Here is a 25,253-nt window from a genome sequence, read left to right as displayed (position 1 = left end):
CCGGCCCCGGCCGTGGAGCTGCAGCCCGCCCGCAGCCCGCCCGTCTGAGCCGCGCCGCCAGGTGAGCGGGACGGGACGGGACGGGACGGGAGCCGCGGGACAGCCAGCCCGGGCGGGGATGAGCTGACTCACTCGGTCGGTGGCAACTGCAGGCCCCGCTCTGCCCCGCCCGGACGCTCTAGCAGCTGGCAACCACATAGCTACAAACCAGCACCAGTGGCGACTAGCAACAAAATAGGGCGCAGCTAAGTCGCTTGTTTCCAGCTCCCACCCCGTGGGTCTGAGCTGTGTCTGCTCCAGTAACCAGCAAAGATGCCCGAAAGCCGAGATCCTTCAGGCCTTCTCCTGCTTGAGGCTGGGCTGGTAAACCAGGGCTAAGGGCACGCTGGGTTGGCATCTGGTTGGAGCTGGTGCTTCACATCTTAAAAGTGTTGACGCTCTATTGTACAGCCTCCTAGGCGCTGTACAAACGCTGCCCCAGATCGCTCGTAGAGACGTACCAGTGAGATGATGCAGTTCCAACCTGTCCCTGTGTGCCAGTTTGAGTATCTGCTATAGAAACAGGACAGTACCGCAAAGGGGCTGAACACATTAGCCATGATGATCATAGGGGGTGAGATGTCTAGTGACCTGGAGTCTTTCTGTGCTGCAGAATACAAAATTGAAAAGGTGACTTTGAATAAGGCATCTGCTTCTTGCAGCAGGCCCAGAAGCCCAATTGCAGCCAAGAGTTTACAAGCTGTAAGTAAGTGGTAGTCCATTATTTCTCACTAGGAGCCTTTAATAACTTCTGCAGGAGCTTACTACTATATGCAATGGATAAAATAGTTGCAAGTGCTCACATGATTTAGCAGCTCAACTTTCACTTCCAAAAGTCACCTTTCAAGCCCTGATAAAAAATGTTGTCCAATGCTAACAAAGAAGTGAGAGTGACCATGGAAATCTGTCATTTGCTGAATAAAATGTTACTTCAGAAAAACTAACATACTTTGTTGTGACATGGGCAACTACAGCACAGACTGTTGAGCTTCTTAAAGTCTCAGCATGGCATGTTTTGAGATTAATTTCTTTATTGTTTTGAGAGGTATGTTCTCCCCTCTCAGGGAAAGCAAGAAAGAGAAACAAGAAAAAGTTCTTGTTTGCTAAAAATGCTGTTGCTATTCTCCTTGTACTTGCATTCACAGATTACAAGAGGATATTCTGTAGGTACTGAGATACTGTACAGGGAACTCACGCTAGTTTATGCAACACCTGTACAAGGAAGGGAGCTGCAAAAGGTTACCTGGTCACATTTAGTTTATCATTAACTACCACTGCAATTAAGACCTTTCATTACCAAATGCCTTGTTTTTTTCTGCTTCTGGTTCTAGCTAACATTAAACTTTATGTCCCAACCTGAAGTTATTAGACTTATAGATACCTTTTTAGCTAATAACTACATTTCTGAGATCATTAGATTTGTCCTTACAGTACAGAAATGAAAGGGAACTTTTAAAGAACTTTGACTAAGTTGTTGTTATAATCTAGCACCAAACCTAGAGTCTTCAACCAGCACAATATCTGATCTGACAGACTTAGGCTGAGATAATCAAGGGATCCATCAGAGTTCTATCAAAAATAGCTTAGAAATACTTATACTGGCCTAAAATAACTAGGTGCTACATTTGGAAATAAGTTGCCTTTCAATAGCATGAGTGCGGCTGTTCATTATTTATTTATTTTTCTCCTCAGGATTCAGAGAAGATGAGACATGACATTACTGCCATTCAGTAGGGGAAAAACAATGATGCGGATTACGCAAAGAAGATTCCCTATACTAGATTAGGATTCTTCCATTATGGAATCTGAAAGAGGCATACCACGCCACCTCTGCTACACTTTTCCATATTGGACTGGAGAACTTTCTTTATAATTACCAATAACCACGTGAAACACATCCCTCTCTCACCAGTTTGCAAAATCGCATGTAACTCGTTTGAAAACAAAGTGGGTTACGCTTCTTGTTTACGCAATGTTTTTAATAGAAAAGGAATGGCAGAACTTAATGTAGAAACACCTTTTTTAAATACCTAAAATATTTGGGTGCCAAGTTGTTATAGTGTGTAACTAAAGTACATAAATGAAATTACTGTGAACTTTACTATGGCAGTGCAATACATTTAGAAGGGTGGTTTTAAGGTCCCTTTGAAATAACTGATGCAAAAGTATAAAGATAAAATATTTGTGTACTATTATAAATACACAATTTGTGATTTTTGTTATTTGGTAACGTGTAATCATTGATCTCTAAATAAGCTCCTTTTCAAGATCTTTCAAACTTTGTATTTTAAACCTTGTTTGAATATGGACAAAACTAATGGAAAGGTTAGTGTCCTAACCATATTTCTTTTTACCTGAGATAATAGGAACAATTTATCATGAAGTAACAGTATGAAATGGAGAGGAATTCTCATCATGTAATATATTCCAGGAAACATTGTCCCGATGATGTATTATTCCAGAAACTGGAAACTAAATCTAACTCGGAGAAATGTGTCAGGTAATACTTTACCAGCTCATAAGGAGGTAAAAACTAAATTGTAGCTAAGGGTATCTGAAAACCCTACGGATTGACGGCCCTGCCTATTGTGAAGTCCCTATTTGTATTTTCCTTGTTGACTGCAATTTCTGTATATCATTGGCAAATAAGGGTGTGTCTTTTACCTGCACTGTACTGCTTTATCATTAATTTCTGGCTGCCACATCTAAGTTGTGTATTTGTAGAACGGATCACAGCAAACCATTCTTGGTCCATCAGACCTCTAGGGCGACCCAAAAATGTTTTCCTGTGAAGTAGCAGGAGGAACTGAAATACGTTCCAAGAAAGTGTCCCAATGTGCGTTGTTCCAAAAACTGCAGATTAACCTTCCTGTAAACTGTGTTATTTCCTCTCTTGTTCTGCCTTCTTCAAATTATTTGCAAGAATTTTACTTTTATTCCACATTCCTGAAGAGAACTTATTTCCTTTCCTTCTTTTGCAACCAGTGCCTGAGGTCTGGATTATTTAGGGCTTTCGTTTGAGGTCTGGATTATTCAGTTACAAACTGCAGCTGTAACATGACTATTAACATTGCATGTTATCAATCACAGCTTATATAGGTTGATCATTTGATAGGTTCAGTCTTAAATATTTAAATTGTTTAGTATTAGGTAATACACAATTTCATGTAGAGAGGTCCCTGATTAACATGCAGCAGGAAACTAAAATAGCTGTAAATATATTATCAATTGTGATTCATAATGGAGGCCAAAGTCCATCTTATTTCTTGTACAAATACATATATTTAAATCGGCATCATAAAAGTGCTGTTTGCAGTTCTATAGTTGTTTGAGAAGTTCACCTAAAGCAGAATTCAGCTTTGCTTTTACATTTGTAGAATATAGCTTTTCTTCTCCCAAAACAATTACAATTCAAGAACCAAGTAGGTCTTCTAAGAATTCAGAAATAAACTTGCTAACTAACTTGACTTAAAATATTTGGAACTTACTAGGGACAGAAATAGTCTGACAAACTCATACTGAAATAAAACTTATCAGTGTGAAATATTAAGTAGTGGCTACATTTAAAAAGGATTTTAAGTTAACGAGCAGTTTTCATAGGAAGTTCTATAAAAACCTGCCCCCTCTCATGGTTCACAATGGTGCACCTCTAATAGCCATTTCAAGGAAGGTCCCTACAAACCTGTCTCCTGTTAATGAGACTAAGGCTACAAAAAGGATAAGTCCTCTTCCATACATACAATTATTCTGTCTCCTGAAAGCTTTGGAAAGCCTACTATTTTCAGGGCAGCTTGACTCAAACTCTTTCAAGATGACCCCCAATTGCCATCATTCCCTGAAAGAGAGCAACTCAATACGCTTCTCCAGAGAAGGCTGTTTTATACAATATCTGTTGAACAGATTTTAGACGTAAAAAGCCCAATAAAAATTATCATAAATCTTAAATTATTATTTTCAAAAGTTACTAGCTGTGCTAGATCTTATCAACAGAGATGATGAAAGGGAAATAAATGGGTGTAAAGAAAGAAGGCTATTTGTAAAAAGATACATAGCTTAAGAGATGGGGAAACTGGTGAATCACATACAGGAAGGTTCCTTAATTTAAAAAAGAAAACAGACAAAAAACAATGTTAACATTCAGAGAATACTTCAGTAATTTAGGCTAAAAGGCATCACAGGAAGATCAGTGTTATCTCCAGATGAAGTGCTAGAAGCTCAGAAAAATTCAGCGTTAAATTTTATATGTAAAAGAAAACTAAACACATTCAAGGTATGGAACTATCAAGGGCATCCAAGTAACCTTAACTTTACCTTACAGTAATCTAGTGAGGATGGGTGGAGGAGGGGAAGAAAACTAGCGTGCATTTTAAATATTTCTTTATCTAATGTAGGATCAAAAACACTATTAGGAACTACTTCTAACTGTATACAGGCATACCTCATTTTATTGCGCTTCACTTTATTGCGCTTCGCAGATATTGCGTTTTTTACAAATTGAAGGTGCTGTGAACATTGTTGAAATGACGACAAAGGATTTAGAATATTACATAAACTTAGTTGATGAAGCAGTGGCAGGGTTTGAGAGGATTGACTCCAATTTTGAAAGAAGTTCTACTGTGGGTAAAATGCTATCAAACAGCATCGCATGCTACAGAGAAATCTTTCGTGAAAGGAAGAGTCAATCAATGCGGCAAACTTCATTGTTGTCTTATTTTAAGAAATTGCCACAGCCACCCCAACCTTCAGCAACCACCACCCTGATCAGTCAGCAGCCATCAACATCGAGGCAAGACCCTCCACCAGCAAAAAGATTACGACTCGCTGAAGGCTCAGATGATGGTTAGCATTTTTTAGCAATAAAGTATTTTTTAATTAAGGTATGTACATTGTTTTTTAGACATAATGTTATTGCACACTTAATAGACTACAGTATAGTGTAAACATAACTTTTATATGCACTGGGAAACCAAAAAATTTGTGTGACTCGCTTTATTGCGGTGGTCTGGAACCGAACCCGCAATATCTCCGAGGTATGCCTGTAGTTATTGCATGGTGTCTACTGGGTAACGGTTGTTCAGGTGCTTTACCTATACATTTCTTTGGTTGACTTTTACTTTGGTTTGGTATTTAATTAGTTTAATTACTTATTCTATAAAACTTAGAGTCCCCCTAAAATGTACTTTATCTTCATGACTGATGTATGTTCTCAATTTTAAACGACATTGTAATGTAGCTTTTGTTTGGGAATTTATAGACATTTGTCTATTTTAAATTGGTGTTCAATTTTGCAGTCTCTATATATTGCTGAAAAAAATCGTGCATATGGAAGTATAATTTTCTGTGCTGAAAATTACACTAAAGAGTTAACGATTTGACTTCCAAGACATTTTTGGTCACTGTGGAAAGAAAATAGGGTTTTATGCCATTGCCTGACTGAACTTACAGGACTCCTGTAAACATTAGTTGGAAGATATTTCACAACTGCACAGGAGGCCCACTTTCCTGGACCTTGGTCTGAAATCACTCAAATCTGATGACTTTCTAGGTGTTCTCCAAAGATGTTGGATTGGCACTTGTCTCTCATGGAGAAAGATGAAGATGCCTTCTCAAACAATGAAGAGAAGCAGAGTTCCTATGGAGCTAATTTTAACGGTATATACCCACGGTTGCCAAACTGCAGCTCACAAGCTTGCAGTTACCATGTCTTGCTCATGGGCTTGCAGCTACCTTGTCTTGCCAACACAGTACTTGCAGCTCTCCAGAAACTGGCCATTCGCTTCTCACGGCGGCTCCCCGGCACAGCACAGCCTGGCACCTCCCGCTGCTGCGGCTTTCCCCGGGGGGGGTGTGCCCCAAGCCCGCCCTCCTCCCTCTTTCTCTCCCTCTGGGACAGCTGGCTCAGGCACCAGGGCTGACTGGGCTGCAGCCATGCTGCTTACCCTGGGGCGTGCTCCCCGCGGGGAAAGCCAGACCAGTTCAGCCGTACAGGGTGGTCACCTCCATTCTGGGTCACTCAGCCCCTCCACTGTCTGAGTCATAAACTTCAGATGTGGCTCCCAGAATGAGTGGCCAACCCTGGTACAGACTGTACAATTAGCTTACTTGGATAGCCATCTTATTTTAAATAAAAATAATTCTCTGGCTATGTTAATGTATTATCTCTATGAAATATTCTATCTACCCATTACTGCTAATGTATATCATCTCTCCCCCACCACTATGGCTCAGTTAATAAATATAAATTTGGGTGTTTGCAGCTCTCACCTGCTGCACTATATAATGAGATTTCAGTCAGATATTACTAGTTATCTATTTTTCCCCTTAATTTTGTGTGTTTTTCCCCTATACTAGGAGGTCCTAAATACCCTCTCCTGCAATAGTGTTTCATACCATTTTTTTCATGATCACTACAATCATTTAAAGTAGGTCCACGGAGAAAAAAAATAAAGTGTTAGTCAGGATGGACTGAAATAATGTAAAATAGTTTAGTAACATGTTAAAACTTATGCTATCAGAGAGAACTTTAAATTGCAGTTAACAGTTGTTTTGCAAATTCTGAATTACAGAACTTGTTATCTGCCAGGACAGATCACATAGTAGTCAAACATCTCTTCAGTATTATATCTTACCGCTTCTCTTTGCTTCTTGTAACTCTTGTTGTTTTTAATGATACTTGATATTGGAATAAAAACCCAACATGGCTAGCACCTTAAATCAGGGAATTGGATGGTTAAAATAAAACGCATATTTAAAACTATGTTTTTCAGACAGTCAAGCTATAGGGTACAAGCACAAACTGTTGTCATAATTTAAAAGCTGCCTTGTATTTTAGTTTAGGAAACTGAATCCAGTAAAAATAGTTTTAATAGTCAACAGGATATTTTAAAGAGTTTGCAGCAAAGAGAGATAATCTTCAAAGGAGTTGACTAGTTAGGGTCCATAAAAAATAAGTTTGCCTTATAGTCAACAAAAAATTAATAGCTTAATTATTTTGAAATGCAGGACTTTCATAAAGCTTGCATTCTGTAACTTAGTACTGTATAGGCAAGAACCTTTACATTCAAAGATACCTGTTTTCAATTTCTATGCAAGTATTTTAGACTTTCTGTGGAGGCAGCAAGAAATTGATTCAGAATGACCAATAATGCTGTAAGTTCAACTATGTTTTACTTCTTCCAGTTTGCTTGTCACAAAGTATTGGTAGCTGAGTAACCTATAGTGGTGCTAAAAATGGCATGGCAGGATAAAAGGAGCTACATGGAAGCTGCTACAGCCTTCTCTTTATTGTTACAAACTAGCTTCTCAAACTGTTCCCAAAAAGCCACACAGCTTCATGCTAGTGGGACAGGCTCATGATTGAAATCACTTCTTTTATCAAAGTGTCAGTGCAGTGGCATTGCAAACTTTGCCCCACTGCCCTTACAATTCCTTACGTGTGATCATTCTAGAAGGACCAAAGGTCAAGCTGTTAGCTCCGTCATTCTGACAGCTACCCATGGCAGAACACACAGAATCATGTTTAGAACATGGCTGCTCCCAACCTAACTGCAGAACAATTCCATGTTACAGTGAAGACAAACCCTAACACGAAGCAATTAGAAACCCACGGGAAACAGTTAAGGAGTTCAGTTTGATTCTGTCTACAAGATGTTGTAAAAACAGCCATCAACCATATTGTAACAATTTCCTTGCAATACAGTAGTTTATCTATTCCGGGGCGGGCAATTATTTCAGGCGGAGGGCCGCTTACTGAGTTTTGGCAAGCCATTGAAGGCTGCCGGACAGACAGCCAGGGGCAAATAAATATTAATTTTCTAAATTTTTAGGAGCTCCATGGGCCGGATAGAATGGCCTGGTGGGCCGCATCCAGGCCACATTTTGCCCACCCCTGACCTATTCAATCTTTTTAACTTTGCTGCAAATAGTCATTACTTCAACTTGTTCTTTTAATGTGGACATTTATCCACCAGAAAATGAACTGAGAGCACTAACTTTGTCAGACCACTTCTGACTGCATGGTCTGTACTTTCTTTCAAAACAGACTGCCCCCATACCTGCTGGAATGTAGTAACCAAAGATACAATGGACTGAAGAACAAAGCCTAATGCATAATCTAGCAAATTGCTAGAGCTATTTTAGGTGAATGACCTGGAGAATAAGCATATTATTTGTTCTTTGGGGTTTAAAGGAAATGAACAGCTAGCTTGCCTCTCCAGCAAATTTACTCAGTGATATTTCATCATAAATAGCGGTGTGTTTTTTGAATACTAAAAGTGGGAAAGGCACCAGAATCACATGGCTTTATACCAGTTGCTGGAATGCTGTAGTATGCCTGCCATGCCTGCTCCGGGCAGAAGGCAGGGCAGAGAGAAGCCTTATCTACTAATTCAGAGATGCATTTGCTTTTGTAATCAACAGCTCACTTTATCAGATACTATGAAAGGATTGGTAGGGAGCAGGAGTTCAGCTAGAAAGTGTGCTGCAAGTACAAAATGATGCATAGATCTACCAGATCTACACATCGAAGAGCTGCTCAGCTCACGGCAAAGACCCTCTCACGGACCCTGAGGGACAGCCTTGTGTCTTCAGCTCCCTCTGTGCAGAAATGAAGTTTATTTCCTACCTATGGGGACTTTTTACCATCTTGTACCATCTATACTGTTCCCAGAGCCTAACAAAGGGACTTTGATCCTGAAAGCTTGCAGAAAAAGGACAATTTTCTTGCGATTTACCAGTTGGTCTAATAAAAGGTCTCATTTTGGAACCAATAGTTCTAGTTTTTGTGTACGTCTTAAGTACATTATTTTTTTGTTACAACTTATTACCCCTAAGCTACGGAGGTCATTTCAGGCCATTAACTGTTCTTACCTATAACGTAGCGTCTGGAATTGCCACGAACATTTTTCCTGGTGTATCTCAAATCTTTTCAGTCCTGGCAGGATGTGATTTTGCTCAATAATGGAAATTGCAGCTCTATCATCATGACTTTTTTTTTTAAATTTAGGCGCAGTAGTTTGGGGGCGCTTTAGTCCGAGATCCCCTTTTTCTTTTGGACGGAAGGTCCCCAAAGCCCCTCCTGACCTGCCCCGGCTGAGGACGGGATGCCTCACATTGCTGCCCTGGGCCCCGGGAACCGGCCCGGGCCCAGCTCCCTGGCACTGAGGCTCGGACACGGGGCGAGGGGAAGGAGCCGGGCGGCGCAAACGGGGGGCGATGGGGGCTCCCGGACACTTCTGAGGAAAAAACCTGGAGGGGGAGAGGAGAACGCGTCACCTCCCACAGCGCCTCGAGCTTGGCCAAGATCCCCACCCCCCCAGTCCTCCTACGGGCAGCGAGAAGAAAAACCAGAGCGGCTACCTTGCCAAAGTGCCAGCCGAGTTATGCTGGTAGAGGGGCCGTGCGTCACTTCCCAGGGGCTCCGCGGTTGCTTCCGGCCCGCAGGCGGAGGTATGGCGGGGACCGGCCGCGCGGCTGGCGGCGAGGAGCAGGACGGGCCCGGCGGCCGGGGGTGAGGGTGTCTTTACCGCGCCCACCTGGCCGTGGGCTGCACGCGAGGCGGCCGGTCTGACCGTTATGGCCATGGAGGGAGGCGCGTTCCTCGGCTCGCCGCTCAGGAAAACGGTTCGGTTCGGCGGGACCTTGAGGGACGTCCTGCTGAAGCACGAGCAGGTGACGGTGCCTAGGCTTGTCTCGGGGATGATGAAAAGCTGCTTCTTCCCCCCTCCTTCATCGCCCTCGGTCCCGGGGGTGCTGGCGGGCTGCTTCCCCGGGCTTCTCTGAGGAAACGTAGGGGATGGGTGGGCAGAGGGAGTTGCCCCCTGGAGAAATCCCAGTGAGACTTTAGCAGTTGGGAGGGTGCAGCAGGGGAGACAGAAACTGCAACTCTTGCTGCCGCTTTATGGCTTTTCTGGCTTTTGCCAGGGGTCTTCTAAGCTGTCCTTAGTAACAGAGGAAGAAGCTTGTATTTCAGATGGGGAACGCGGGACCCGAGCTGTGCTCTGTTGCAGGAAACTGAATGTGCCTCTGTTTTCTTTCCCCTTCACGCTCACTCCAGGGAGAAACTGCTGACTTTGAGTTGTTAAAGCATCAGCTGTCAGATCCGGATATAAAGGTGAAACATTTTTGTAGTGGAGGGTTCTGATAGTTGTGGTTGTTTCATAGGAGTACATTTAATTATGAGGCAAAGTATGGCCGTTGCGTTTTAAACATGATTTTAAACCGCCCTCAAATAGATTTCTTGGTGCTTGATCAGTTCTCAGGAAGTGTTTCTTGGCTTTCAGATATCTTTGCTCTGTGTTAACTTTGCAGTGACAGAAGTCTTGTCAGTTTCCAGATCAGCTACACCTTTGATCCCTCCTGGCTTTGAGAGCACTCCGCTTGGAGTCAGGCCATTATTATTACATTTATTCAGGTGGCAGCTTATATTCCATTCCTTCCAGACCACAGAGTTTTAGGCTGTGTTTCCCTGGCAATTCCCTGATAATTCTAAACTTATCCTTTTAGTTCAGCACCTGCTCCAGACTCGGGAATGATCCTATTCTGCTTATTCCAAGTGTAATCCTGCTGGACCTCGTTCAAGTCTCTGAAGAAGTGTTAACTTGCTTACTTTTGTACATGCCATCATCTTAGTCGTACGACTAAGTTGCAAAAGTCAGTAAGAGACAAGATCTATCCGTTTTTTGCAGTAACTGTTTTGCAGAGGCTTGAGAAGGTTGGAATAGGATCACAGGTGTGTACCCACGTCTGTTTAAGGACAATGGTTGGAATAAGATGTCAGGCTTTTTTTTTCTTTCAGGCAAAGGACTTTAGGCACAACTAATTGACAGTTGGAGCACAAAGTCACCTCCTTTTAGAGAACAGATGGGTGATATGTCCAAGGGTTCCTTGTGCCCAGCAGCTGGAAGGACTGGGACTAGATTTAGGTCTACAAGGAGTGTCTAGAGTACCATGTAGTTCCCCTACTTAGCTATTACATTCAGTGTGATAAATCCACTCATCTTGGATTTTGAAAGAGAACTGTGTTCAGCAACTGTGGGTGGATTTGCAGTTTCCACCTTTCTCTACTCTGGTTTTGGTGTGCCTTGTGCAGGAGGAAGGGTAGTGGGTGACATTCCTAACATGCTGGTGTAGAAACTGCCTCCCTAATCATAATTCTCATGTTTATTTGGGTTTTAAAGGTTTTTATATTAATGCAGTTGCTCTACTTTATTGTCTGCTTATATAAGGATGCCCAGATCATTAACTGGTTGCATGAATTCCAAGCTTCTGTTGTGTACTTGACAAAAGATGTGGAGGAGCTGGTCAGCATTTTGTTGGTAAGTCACCACTCATAATATATAGAAATAAATGTTTAATCTCAAAATGTCTGTATGTTTCACATCATTATTCTAACTGCCTGCAGAAGCTGCCATGGTTGAAAAGAAGCCAGGATGTGGTGGAGGAATATTTAGACTTTCTGGGTAACCTGGTATCAGCACAAAGTATCTATCTTAGACCCTGCCTCCGCATGATTGTCTCACATTTTGTACCTTGTAAGTTTTTAATTCGTTTTATTCTAAATGGGATAATTCACACTCTTTTTACTAAAATAACTTGGAGTAAGAGAATTTGGATAAAGTCAAATTTTATAAGAAATTAGCCTAAAACTAGATATAGTGTGTAAAATTTTTCTGGCTTCTTGAGTAAAAGAAATCTTCTTTTCTTGTTTTGATGTAATGTAGATATTGTGGGTTTTCACCAGGTAGTTCTGGTGAAAATATTGTTCTGATGTTACTTTAACTTGTGGCTATCATCTCTACACTTTTTATAGTTATGCACTAATAGTTCTCTTTCTTACCAGCTCAAGTAATCGTAAGGGAAGATGGTGTGGATTTTTCAGATTCTGATGATGATGAAGAAAGTGAGTACTCAAGCAGTGTGGTTTGCTGCTATTTGTATTACTTCTTCTATGCAGAACTTTTCATTGCTGCTGTAATGTAATTGTATTGGTACAAAACCTGCATGAACCCATGCACACTGAAGAGTAGGAGGACCCCATGTACTTGAATGCACATGACTTCTATTGAAATTAAGTGCATCATCACCTGGCCCTGGGTACTTCCAAATCCTTTGAGGTGAATGCTTGGGAAATTTGACTTTCTATTCCAAAGCTTTAGTGTCATGATAAGGAATTAAATTTATTAATTTTATTCAGGTAGATTTGGGTTTTTGCAGTATCTTAAGTCCTTTACTAAATAGTATTGATATAAATGTTGAAGACAACTTTTAGCAATATTTTAGAATCACAGAAAATTAGGGTTGGAAGGGACCTCAAGAGGTCATCTAGTCCAACCTCCTGCTCAAATCATGACCATCCCCAATTACATCATTCCAGCCAGGGCTTTGTTGAGCTGGGCCTTAAAACCCTCCAAAGACAGAGATTCCGCCACCTTTCTAGGTAACCCATTCCAGTGCTTCACCATCCTCCTAGTGAGAGAGTTCTTCCCAATATCCAACCTAAACTTCACTTGCTGCAAGTTGAGACCATTGCTCCTTGTTCTGTCATCTGCAACTACTGGGAACCTCTTTGGAACCACCCTTCAGGTAGTTAAAACCACTTTAATTAGGGTTGTGTACCATTATATTGGTTGCCTGTTGGATTGGCACTGATTTAAAAGGAGAAATGACCTTACTGACTCTCAGCTTTTTTTGGTTGTTGAAGCCAGGGGTGAAGCAGAGGGGGTGCATGTGCACCCCCTGAGAGTGCTGGTGCACCCAGCCGCACTCCCCGTTTAGCTGGTGGGCAGATGAGAGCACCGGTGGCCCCCCCCCCCGGCGCAAGCGCTGGCTGGGGAGCGGGGCTGCCAGCGAAAGCGTCCACACTGCTTTCGGAAGTGGCCACACGAGTTCTGGAAGCAGCGCAGCCACTCTTATGGTGAGTGAAATCAGCCACTAGGGGACCTCTTTCTCTCCCCTCCCTCCCTCCCTCAGTTGCTGACTGGTGTCAGCGGTGGGGCACATGCCCGCCCTGACTCAAGAGGCACCAGACACCCATGGTTATAGTGGATAATTACGGCCATGTGCCTGGAGCACCCTGGTGAGCATAGTTTGGTCCCCATGCCCTGCTGCCAGCCCAAACCTGTGGCAAACTACAGGTCCTGGTGAGCAGCAGAAGGGGTAGGGAACACTAGGGAATGGTCACAGGGTGCACACTCAGCAACAAAGGGGCTGCCATGGAGAAGTTGGCTTGTGCGCGGGCAGGGACAATTTAATTCCTTAGCATGACACTAGGCACCAGGCACCTTTGCAAAAGTGGCTTCTCCCTGGTGGCCAGTAATTTAAAATGCTTTGCACTATTACTAAACATCGATTATCAGATTGACATCAGCTGATATGGTTGGTTAATCATTGGCTATTGGTATTGGCCAAGAAAATCTTTTATCATTGCACCCGTAGTTTTAATGGTTTAGTTTGCTGCATGACTGAAGTAGATTAGCAAAGAACCTTTATAGATGCTCATGTCTGCAAGATTTTACAGAAGTTGTAGTTTAAAAAAATTAAGAAAATCTAGTAAAATGTGGGACTTCATTAGCATTTAATCGGACCTCAAATAACTGAAAATCAGTGTTGTGGAGAATGTAGTATTACCTTGTTTTGACAGTAGTTCGGTATTTACTTGTAAACTTTTTTTTGGCAATAAGGAGATTTGGCTCAGATAAATAACTTTGGCAAATGTAATTTCCTAGGTAAACTAAAAATGGATAGTTAATAGAAAGTACTTACTAACTTGATTAAGGTAATTAATTGTAATTAACTTTTTCTCTTTTCATAGACCTTTCTGGAAACTTTAAAGCATGTCACAGAGCACTGCAAACTGTAGCAAGATATGTGCCTTTGTAAGTATAGCATCCCACAGTGTTTTGTTTGCCCTTCAATTAATACATAGCTCTTACCAACTGACAAACTTTAAGCTAACTGGGTGAGCAATACTAGCATTTAACTTGAGGCTTCTTTGTAATATAACAACTTTGGAATGATGCATCTATTTGACTCTAAAATTTGACTAATTTCTAAGCATCAATAGTTACAACCCTATTAATTCTCAAACAAATCAAACCATGGGATGTACTGAATCAAAGGAAAACTGGGCCCCATACTGCCTGGTGTTGCATGCAGAGAAGTCTCTGTACTGCTGCCTGTATACATTGTCTGCTGGCTTAGTTTGCTGCTTGGTGAAATTTTAGCATTTGTACTTGCTTTTTTTTCTGTTTTGGGTAAAGTTCTTGGTATCTTTATTGCAGAACACCGTTGTTTCTTCTGCCAATACTTGTGGAAAACTTTCCGTTCATTAATAAATCGGAAAGTACCCTGGTAAGAGCCATGAATCTGTCTTCAAAATGTATAAGTATTAGAAAAATACTATAGATTTTATAATTGATTCCTTGCAGAGTTCCATACAGATGCAGCAGCTCACACAGCATACAAAAAATTCTTTCCTGATTTGAATGCTGTGGGGAAATTTCAACAAGGATGATGCATTTTTCATCCATAGCTTCCTGCATTTATATTAGTACATATATATAATTTACTACTAATTATTAAGAGTTTTCATTCAAATGCCCTCTTTTTAGTTGCTGATGTTGAGAAACTAATCATTGGATAGAAATCTTCCTTGCTGGTTGCCTGATTCAGGCGATGTTTTTGGAAAATTTCAGTCAAAACATTTCAGTCACTGGTGGGAAGGATCCATGGGAACTTAGACCTAGAAGCTTGAGAGGGCAACTGGGATTGGGATGGGGATAGTGGGGAAAAATAGAGGGAGGGGGGGTTTTAATATGAAATCCTATCTCTTAAGCATGATGAGGTTTGGGTTATGCATTAACTTGTTTTTAGCCATCTTTAGAATGAATGGTAATATATTCAACTTCCATTTCTGCTTCAGAACTTTAGATATTGTGTTTATTGGTTTGGTACTTCTGTAGTTAGTTTTGCTCCTTTCAAGGATTCTAGAAATTACAATAAATGAGACTGTCTTAACAATCAAAACCAATTCATGATAATGTATTACAGGAATATTATGTTCATAACTTGCTGCGAATTACTGTATATCTTCCAACTCTGAGACTTGGAATTCTGGAACTTATAGTTGAAAAACTATTGAAGCTGGATGTAAGTGTGGAATCACTTTTTAAAATATGGCTATTTCTTAAATGCCAACTATGGTGCGACTGTTAGTTTTTGTTGAGGCACAATATTAAATACAGTCAGTTGTTGGTTTAAGATTGAGCCACTTAAATTATCATATGAGGCTGAATTTCCATCCTACATTATAGTTTTACATATGTATGGTATTTGATGTTTCTCCTTTGTGCCATAGAAATGTGAACAAAGGCACATTTTTAGACCCAAAATGCTACAATCATACTGTCAACAATATCATATTTAAAAAATAGTGTGGTTACTTTTTCCCAAACTTGTTTTAAAAAGAAATACCAACAAAACTGTTTTCTTATCTTTATATATAGGTAAGCACACCACGACAGGATATTGAGGATGCTGAAGAAAATGCTAATGCCCCTGGTAGTGTGGAAAAAACCACAGAAGAAGGACTTTTTGACATGGTTGGCTGTCTTAATGACACTACTACTAATTTTTTAAATAAAAATTAAGAAAACTTACTGTAATACTTTAAGTGGCAATGATACACAGCCTTAAGGGGATAAAATATTGTAATGTCAGAAACTAGACTGTCAGAAAATGTTGAAGCTTCAACTAAATTGTGCTTTTTGTCCTCTTTATTATTTTAATAGGTACAAATGTAATTACTTAATGGGGAAACACAGCACCCAAATCATCACCACTAAAGATAGTCAGAATAATTCAGTTGAAATATTCCATTTGGAAATGTCAGTGTTGACAGATCAGCAACATTTTGAAGGTCCAATTTGATCTCAGTGAAAGTCTCCCAGAAATCCAGTGGGATTTCTGCTGTGACTGCTAGATGGACTGTTAATGGCCAGCCGTGGGTTCTAGGCTCTTGGCTGTTTGTGAGTGCTAGCTCTCAGAGATACCTGGCTCCCCAAGTTGCCTGACTCTTAACCAGGCTGATTTGTGAAGCTCCTGGCAAAGCCAAGACAATTTTGGAATTCTGTTTTTAACTGAAGTTAAATCAGATGTCAAAATCTTCTGCAGAAACAAGAGTACAATTCTCCATTGAACTTTAGATAACACCCAGAGCTTAACTAGCTTTTTGTCTTTGAAACCTGATTCCTTTCCCATACATAATACTTGATGTTATTAGGATAAGGCATTGAAAGAGAAAATACCAGGTACTGTATTGTCACTGTCAGTTCCCATTTAAACAACACTGATCTTCTGTTGAAAGAAAACTAAATCCAAAGAATCTACAATTCAGAATAAACTGTGGACTGACATTGTGTGGTTTATTTCCATTAAAAATTAAGTCCAGTTCAGCTTGTACAATATTGGAAACTTGGTAGAAAAAGTAAATATTTGAAAACAATTGCATTGTTAGTCCGCTCATTGTGTCTGAGATTTACTCATCATATCCAATATGTGTTCTTAAAGGAAACGAATCTACACCAGAAATGAATCCAAATACATATCTATTCTAATGCAGAGATCAAAGCTTAAGCTCATAGTCAATAAAGCAGTGATCATTGTATGCATTTGTACAGTGATTATTTTTTAAAATTGTATCCATAATACTAAGCTTTATGACAGGAATAGAGAAAGTTAGGGGTTTTTGCAGTATGCAAGAGAAATCCTTAATTGCTGCGTTATCTCACAGGAGGAAGATGAAGAAACAGAAAAAGAAAACCAAGGTGCCTCCAGTGAGACTGATGTGATGGCCCATCCTCTGGCAGAACGCTTGGATATTTTGATGACCATTTTGTTTACTTATATAAAAGAGATCTGCTATGTCAATGGTAATAAAGTATGGATCATACATGTTTCTCCTCCCTTTCCCTCCTTCCCTGCCCCCCCTTACTCCCCAAGTAGACATGAGGAGAGTTCTGCTACTGCAGGACTGGACCATGAGAATCTGGTTGTCATCTGTAGAATTCTTCTTCCAGCAGCATACATAGATTAGATTTTCAGCTGTATCCCACATCTCCTTAACATAACCACAGTTGAAGCATGATGCAAAGGCTCAGCTTTGGCTTCCTGTTCTTGCAAGGCCTTGTAATATTTTAAAACCTGGCAACTAGCTTTGTCACCAAGAAACTAGTGCACTAGCTTAGAGTGCTACTTCACTTCCACGAGTCATCTCTCGTGTATCTCCTGTTAGCACTCACTTCATAGCTTGACATGTCCCTTATACCAGGCACTATGCGAGAGTTAATGTAGGAGCTACTGTTTTCTTTTTCAGTGGGAATTTCCTTGTGGGGAGATCCATTGGCTTTCCAGCCTCTTTTTGCCAGACTGGCATGAACAACCAAAAGTGGGAAATCTCTCATAATCTGTCATTTTGAACCCTTCCTGTTTTTCATCTAGTGTGTGAGAGAGAGAGAGTGCACACATACACATATGGGGCATATATTGTCCCTTAGCTGCCTTGTATTAGCACTGTGAAGTTTTCTTAAGGTGAATGTTGTGTGCTTCAGGAACTTGCTGAGGAGTCATAAGTCAGATTTAATGTTTGATGCTTCTTCAGTATTCACTTTGATAATCAGAATGATAGATTCCTTTTTACAATTTTGTATATACAAGGTAGACAAACCCCACCTAATCACTAGGGGTGTGTGAAATGGGCCATATTCAATTCAGATTTCGATTTGGCCCGAATCAGGGACAGTGATTCAGTTTGTTAATTCGGATCACTGTCCTTTTTGATTTGGCCGAATCTGAAGATTCAATGCTGATTCAGAGAATCAGCAATTCGGCCATAGACGCAGGTTTAAATGCTTTTTCTACATACCTTGAGGTACCAGGCGCAGCTCAAGAACGCTGCTATGTTGGGGCAGATGGAGCATCCCACAGGAGCACAGCATGCTCAGTGGCAAACCCAAAAGTGGACTGGAACCAGTTGCCCGGGGGGGGAGGAGGGCGTGCACGCACGCTCCGCAGCAGACGTGGAAGTGCAACCGGAAGTGCTTTGTGGTCCACTTCTGGGTCTGCTGCTGAGTGCGCTGGGGATCCCCCCATGCTCCTGTGGGATGCTGCATCTGTCCCATCATCTCAGCATTCACAAGCCACCTGGTACCTTGAGGTATGTAGAAAAAACATTTAAAACTCTGTCTTATGTCTAAATCGTTGAATATTTCTGAATCTCTCCAGATTGATTTGGAGGGTTCCAATTCAATTTGGAGAGATTAAAGGGTCTCCTGATTCAATTCGGCCACTGAATTGTGCTGAATCTCCACCAAATCAAATCGGCAACCGAAGCTTTGCACAGCCCTACTAATCACTAGTTAAAACTGGAATTTAAATCCTTTATTGAAATGCAAAGGAAAGTCCTAACTTTTTGTCTCTTAAAGGAACAGTGATAGATGGACAGCTGTACTTAAACTTCTGATATTAAACCTTGTAGATTTTTTAACAAGAAAGAATGTCTAAAAATCAGATTTACTCTCTGATTTTCCCCCTTTCCTCCCATGTTCTGATAACGTTAAGCTACCTATTCACTTTTTCACTTCAGTGACATAGTATTGTAATGTTTGCATGTCTTTTGGCACTGGCAAATATATACATAGATACAAAAAAATCTTTTGGAGCTCAAATATCAGGAAGTATTTCTGTGATATTATGTCTTTAAGACCTCCTTATGTTTGGAGACTGATCTGCTTGGCACCATTTCTTTAAATACACATTGCAATTCTGGAGAAGAGCAAAGAGCCACTGGAATCTTTTTTTTTGTCTTACAGGCACACTTGATATCAACAATACAAAAGGCTTATATCGGGATCTAATTACCATCTTTGACAAACTCATTTTACCAACCCATGCTTTGTGTCACGTACAGTACTTCATGTTTTATATCTGCAGTTTTAAATTGGTGAGTAACAGCATAGGCTTTACAGAATGTAGCTCTTCTATGGTATTTTAGACCTTTTCCCCTTTTTTAGCTTAAGGAGTTGTCAAGTTACATTGATTCAACTGAAATCCTAATTCCACTCCATACCTAGGGAGTGGAAAGGGGCATTAGCATGCATCTCTTTAGTTTCTTTCTCTCTTTCCACATTCCTTATAATTAACCTCTCCACTATAGGTTGCTTATTCAGTTCTATCACAAGTGATTGGAATTTTTAAATCAACTGGAACGTTGAGTCTGCGGAACAGTGTATTACGGCTTTTCTTGCATGGCTTAAAAATGACTTGGAGCTGATATATGTATTACCCCTTTTATTTAGGCCAGGATCTTTGTTACATTAACCCTTTTCTTCTACAGCTTGCCCTTAGTTTCTTAAGCAAAAAAACCCACTGGGTCTGCCAATATATTTTCTGCATTTAACAAAGTACAGAACTTCTTTAAAGCATAATAAGAGGAATATGCAAAGCCTACAGGGGCTCAGTTCAATGTTACTTGTTCTCTGTCATTATGATTAATTACAGGCATTTTTTTGGTCCTGGAAGCTTTTTTTTATTCTGATAAGTGAGTTTCTGTTGGATATCTCTAAACAGTTGGCTTCAGCACTGGGTGTCTGTTTAGAGATGGTATTAGCCTTAGGATTAATGGATTGCATGTACCTTGTCTTGTTTGCAGGTCTTTGCAGAAGCATTCTTAGACCATCTTTGGAAGATACTGCAGGATCCAAATAATCCTGCAGTGATCAGACAAACGGCTGGAAATTATATTGGCAGCTTCTTGGCAAGGGCTAAGTTTATTCCAACTGTGTAAGTAGTTTTGCCAGATCATTTAAATATCATTTGTTTAAAGCAAACAGTTTGGTGTCTGCTGGAGGAAAGTGCAGAATGGTACTAAGCCCCATTTTCTCCCTGTCCTCCACGTTGCCAGTGAGCCATGTCTGAGTTATGTTCTTACTCCTTGTGGGATTCTCTTGAAGTTTTCCAAGCACTTGGTTTATGAAATATCTGTTGAGACTTAAGATGAGGTTATCAAAGGCCATGGAGGAAGACCCTGGCAATGGAATCTAATTTTAAAACTGTTTCCATACTTGCATTTGTATGTACTGTGCACACTGAGGTCTTAAATATTCGTGTTTTATCTTTCACACCTACCAGACTGATTTTCTCCTTTTTTTTTTGAATATATTCCCTTGTAGCACAGTGAAAGCATGCCTGGACCTGTTGGTTAATTGGCTGCACAGATATATTGATAGTCAGGATGCAGGGACAAATGCTTACTGTGATGTGGCTCTACATGGACCGTTTTACTCCACGTGCCAAGCTGTATTCTATACTTTCATTTTCCGCCATAGGCAGCTTTTAGATGGCAACTTAAGGAAAGGTGAGTGTGTTAGAAGAGACAGTAATAGAAAATGTAAACGCATTTCATTTGCAACCTTTGGAAGTGTTGGATGATTTAAATAATAATTGGTTCAGTCAAGTGGCTTCTGGGATGCTTACCTTACTCCATTTTAAACAAACTAGGATCTTGTGCATTTGTATTGGAACGTGACAGCAGGGCAGCTTGTTCTATAGCTAAGCAAGACAAAGCAGATAAAGTCTGTGGGCCAGACTCACAGCCCCACTATTGAGTGCCTTTAGTTGACCAGCATTTAATCTGATAGAGGTGTCCCTTTGTGGTATATCAATTATCATTTACAGTGGTTCTGTCCCTTTACCTCAGCTCTGGTGCAGGGCGTGTGACTAGAGTATCCCTAGTGTATGCTCCAATGCTCCTGGCATTAGGAGTGCCCTCTGTGCCTAAGCATAGAGTAGTCTGCTGCTTCAGTGTAAGCTACAGTCTGGTCCAGCTCTATTCTTGGAATAAAAAGCCATGAAAAATAATTTAATTTTCAATGAAAAATTGAATATGGGTATATGGTGGCCAATGAACAATTTTGAGGATTGGCCTCAAATTGAGAACCACTAGCTAAGAATCTGGGAAAGCAATGTCTGAAACTCTTGCATACTTATTTGCAAATAATTGTCATTTTGAAGGTTTGGCATACCTGCAGAACTTAAATTTTGAACGCATCGTCATGTGTCAGCTGAATCCCCTGAAGATTTGCTTAGTTTCTGTTGTTAACTTGTTTGCAGCCATTACCAGGTAACTGTTTTTCCAGTTTAAATTTTCTACGGTTTATGTTGATTTATGTATGTAGACCATAATCTAATAGTTCAAAGATTAACTTTCTTGTAAACTTGTATGTTTGTGCAAGTACTACATATTGTGTAAAATAAATCATGTCATCATTATAATAGTATGCATATTTCAAGCTAAGTGAAACTAGCTCATAATGAGGTCAGTGTAACAGGGTTCAACTCCAGGGGTGGCTGTGATGCCCCTGGAGCCCTTGTCTAGTTTCTCTCTCTGGGTACTGTCCCCTTCTCCTCACCTGCCACACTTTGATGAAATGTTACTTATTCCTGCTGACATGTGCCCCTCCTGGCCTATGGGTTCCTTGATCTCCAGCCATGATCCCCAAGCTTTGGCCTCTCTATCTGGGCCCTGGCCCTGCTCCTAGGCCAGTTGAAACTCTCAAGCTCCACTGGCCCCACCTGTCTCTGGCTGTAGCCCTCTTTGGCCTTCAGCCCATCTCTGGCCTAACTCCTGGGCCAGTAAGACCTTCAGGCTCCCTGACCCTGTTGACACTCAACCCCTCCTGGGCTATGAGTAGCTGACTCTGCCTTACACCTCTTGCAAGCTATGGGTCCGTGATCCTCCTTGCTCTCATGACCATTTGGCTGTGGCCCTGCTGTTTGGCCTTGGCCTCTATCTTGGGTCCACTGAGACCATCAGGCTCCCTGCCCCTGTTGACATTTGCCTCTCCTCCTCTCCCTTCAGGCCCAGCTGGGACCTCCTGACTTCCCTTTTCTTCTTTCCACAAACCACCAGAGTTGCTTACCACCAGCTCAGGTGTTGCCCAGAAGCCCTGCTGCACAGGAGCTCCTCTTTCCATGACTCTCAAGGCTAGACTCCCTGACCAGCTGAGGCCCTGGACTTATATGCTTGAAGCGCCGCCTTCTGGTCAGGTGACTCTTTATTTGCCCCTGCCACACCTGCAAGCTGCTTCTCAAGCAGCCTCTTCCCTTCTTAGTGATAGGCATGGTAGGTGCCCTGTCACAGTCAGATCCAGTGAGATGCTCTAGTTCACAAGAACTGCTTCATTGCTTTATGATGGTACAAATTGCAGTCCTTTGTTCTGTTGGGGATTAGAGAGGAGACTGTGGGCTCAAATGTATTCTGATTGTGTTTAAGACTTGTTGTTGGTCATCAAACTGAAAAGGGAAGTTTGAGCTACAACTTTGATATCAGTGAAATAAACCTTGATCAGTTTTAGTATCTTCTGAAATGATTTGCTTTCCATGTAGTTGGTAAGTGTAACCATTCCCTGCTTCATTTTGTTTGTTTGCTTTTTTATTTTAAGGAAGTACCAGTTGGTGTTCTGCTACACCATAATTGAGAGGAACAACAGGCAATTTTTACCGGTCGTTAGAAGCAGCGATGGTGGTGACTCTGTACAGGCTTGCACTAATCCACTTGATAGTTTTTTTCCTTTTGATCCTTACATTCTCAAAAGGTTTGTATTTGAAATCTATACTAATTTCTGCCTTACAGAGAACTCATACTTTAAGGCACTGTTCAAGATTTCCTGAATTATATTTGTCTTTCTGGTTCTTTAAGCACCTGATTGTTGTATTATGTGGAAGTACAGAATGTGACTTAAGACTTTTTTAGATTTAGCACTGCCAAAAGCTTGAAACCTGAAGTCTGTCTACACTGTAGGGTATAGAATGTCAGGTCCACCTTCCCATCTGTCTGGCTTCAGTAGGAGGTTAGATTAGGTAAAACTTCTTTAGCTACCCCTATTTAACAAGTTAATTTGCAAGATGGCAACAACAAAGCATTGTATTGCGATCCAATGGATGGTTTCTTATACCTTCTTGTGCAAGAGGGGATTTGGCTTGTTTTCCTCTTTAGATGTGAATGGTCTCTTTTCAGCCTTATTTATCAAGAATGTTTATACGCTTGGCATTATGCATGTTGGCTGCTTTAATACATGAAGAGAATGAGCTTGGTAGCTCTTGTGAGAAGAACAGTTGTTTCAAGGTGCAAGAAGGGCTGCAGTGAGACCTTGTTCCAAAGAGTGAAAATGGTGTGAAGAAGCCTGCGGGTTATAAATTAGAAGAGGATTGTACTTGCCTAAGGGATTACTAGCTACTTGGTTAAAATACATCACTGTGAGTTCTGGATTTAGTGCCTGAATCTCTCTCTCATGCTCTGCTTTCAAGCCAAACCATTTGATCTTCTCTGTGTAACTTCTTACCCATCTGTAAAATGGAGATAGATTAGCCTACCTTACAGAGACATATCTGTGAAGTGTGTAATCCATTGAAACACACTAGAGAAATGTATAAACTGAAGTGCTTAGTTCACAATTACTTGGGTTCAAGTCTATTAAGCATCTGTATTGTTTTCAGGTCAAAGAAGAATATTGATCCTCTTTATCAGATTTGGGAAGAACTGAGTGCTGAAGATCTTCAGGACCTTACAAAACCCATTAAAAAGGTAATTTATTGTCAAAATATACAGGTTCAGATTTGGTTAACCTTTTTATATTAGCTGCTTTGACATTTGCCCCATGGAATTGTTTCATCTCATCCACTGGTAGCCTGGTGGGCTACTGGAAGCTGGAGGATGCAGAATTTGGGCTTTCTAGACCCTGACAGTTGTGGACCTTTTGGCAGGCCTCTAGATCTGCATTGCTGACTGAGTGCCAGCCTGTGCCACTGGCCACCCTCAGACCTGTGGACCTGCAACATTGCCTCAACTCTGACCTGCCACAGGTGCTGCTGGCCCTGTGGATTTGGCCTGGGGCAGGAGTGAGTTTGACATGCTTCTTTATAGCACTAATACTCCCCTAGTAAAGCTGCTTTGAAGTTCTGATTACTCTTTCTGCTAAGTATTTATTTAACTCAAGAGTGAAAACGATAAGTCACTGTAGTGCCTCTCTCTTCTCATTTGGCCTTTTCTTTGTGCAGAATACAACTGAAGACGAAGATGATGACTTCTTGAAAGGAGAGACTCCTCAGAATGATGGCATGCTTGGAATTACTCCAAGTTCGTATGACTCAAATATTCTGAGTCCACCAAGCAGCCTAGGAACACCCCCACCAGGAACATATGTACAGCAGCACCTCTGACTGAAACTGCAAGTTGAGAGGCAAAAGCTATGTGCATTTCTCACTCTGGAAAGCTGTTCAGTCTTTTTACAAACTCAAGTTTTTTTCATTTTTTTCTTTGAACTGTATTAAACAGGGAGGAAAGCTAACTTTTGGCTTTTTAACTGTTGTTTCTGCTAAGATGAGTTCTGATAATTTCATATGTTGCCAGAAGAGACTAGAGAATAAAATGTGCAATATTTTACACATTTCATATTGAAATAGATTTTTATATAATTTAGGCATTTTCCCTTGACTGTAAAAAGCTTGTGTGTATTTTTTCACTTCATATATATATCTTTAAAAGGAAGTCTTGGCTTCTTTTCCCAACGACTTCACTAGGCCCAGGATTTTGCTCCTGATGTTTATATTGTGTTTTGATGGGTCTCTAAGTTTTCTGTTCCCCTTTTCCCCTTCTCTTTGTCTGAGCCCAAGATAAAAACCATGGACTAAACTCTAAATTCAGCAAAACAGTGACTCCCTTTCATGAGTTGCTTTGCTTCTCTACCTTAGCTGCTTCTGTCAGTTGATGGAGGTAGCTGGTAAAGTATTTTGATGGTAGGAAGTGCTTTGCAAATGCTGGGTATTATCACTGAAAAAGACTTAGTTGGAACAAAGTCTCCCCCTTCTGAACTTCCTCATTAAAAAAATAATAATAAAATTTACCACTTCAAACCATCATCATGCATAAGTAACAAAGAGAAAAGCTTAATGTCTGCTTGTTTGATCTACAGATGGTTGTTCTATAGAAGTGTTGTGTAGAGCATTGAGCTCTAGAGTTGAGTTGAAAAGCACTGTGCAAGTCCTGTTTTTTGGAGTGTGATTTTAAAATGTGAAACCTGAAACTGGAAAACCTCAGAAGAGAAGTGATATGATTCCTCCTTTCCTCCTGCATCATAGCAGAGATTTGCCTTACTTCAGCA

At 40.9% G+C, this 25,253-nt stretch overlaps 1 protein-coding gene and 1 long non-coding RNA gene across 2 annotated transcripts; both read left to right on the top strand.

Annotated features, from left to right (window-relative positions):
* Window positions 1-2,845, top strand: LOC109290705. Its single transcript, XR_002095656.1, has 2 exons — window positions 1-61; window positions 1,732-2,845. It is a non-coding gene; the product is annotated as an uncharacterized LOC109290705 (long non-coding RNA).
* A 6,679-nt stretch (window positions 2,846-9,524) lies between these two features.
* On the top strand, window positions 9,525-25,023 carry RRN3 (RRN3 homolog, RNA polymerase I transcription factor). Its single transcript, XM_019507414.1, has 17 exons — window positions 9,525-9,708; window positions 10,094-10,150; window positions 11,265-11,354; window positions 11,441-11,570; window positions 11,879-11,938; window positions 13,850-13,913; window positions 14,319-14,388; window positions 15,088-15,186; window positions 15,543-15,638; window positions 16,829-16,967; window positions 18,906-19,036; window positions 19,745-19,875; window positions 20,265-20,449; window positions 21,106-21,214; window positions 22,536-22,688; window positions 23,590-23,677; window positions 24,151-25,023. The coding sequence occupies exons 1-17, from the start codon at window positions 9,613-9,615 to the stop codon at window positions 24,310-24,312; spliced, it is 1,860 nt and encodes a 619-aa protein (XP_019362959.1). The 5' UTR covers window positions 9,525-9,612; the 3' UTR covers window positions 24,313-25,023.
* Window positions 25,024-25,253: the final 230 nt, after the last annotated feature.

The sequence above is a fragment of the Gavialis gangeticus genome, unplaced genomic scaffold (genome assembly GCF_001723915.1).
Source record: "Gavialis gangeticus isolate Ggan-Ray unplaced genomic scaffold, GavGan_comp1, whole genome shotgun sequence".
In the NCBI taxonomy this organism is placed as follows: domain Eukaryota; kingdom Metazoa; phylum Chordata; order Crocodylia; family Gavialidae; genus Gavialis; species Gavialis gangeticus.
Note: the sequence above shows the minus strand (reverse complement) of the source record. Positions and strands in the feature narration are given on the sequence as shown.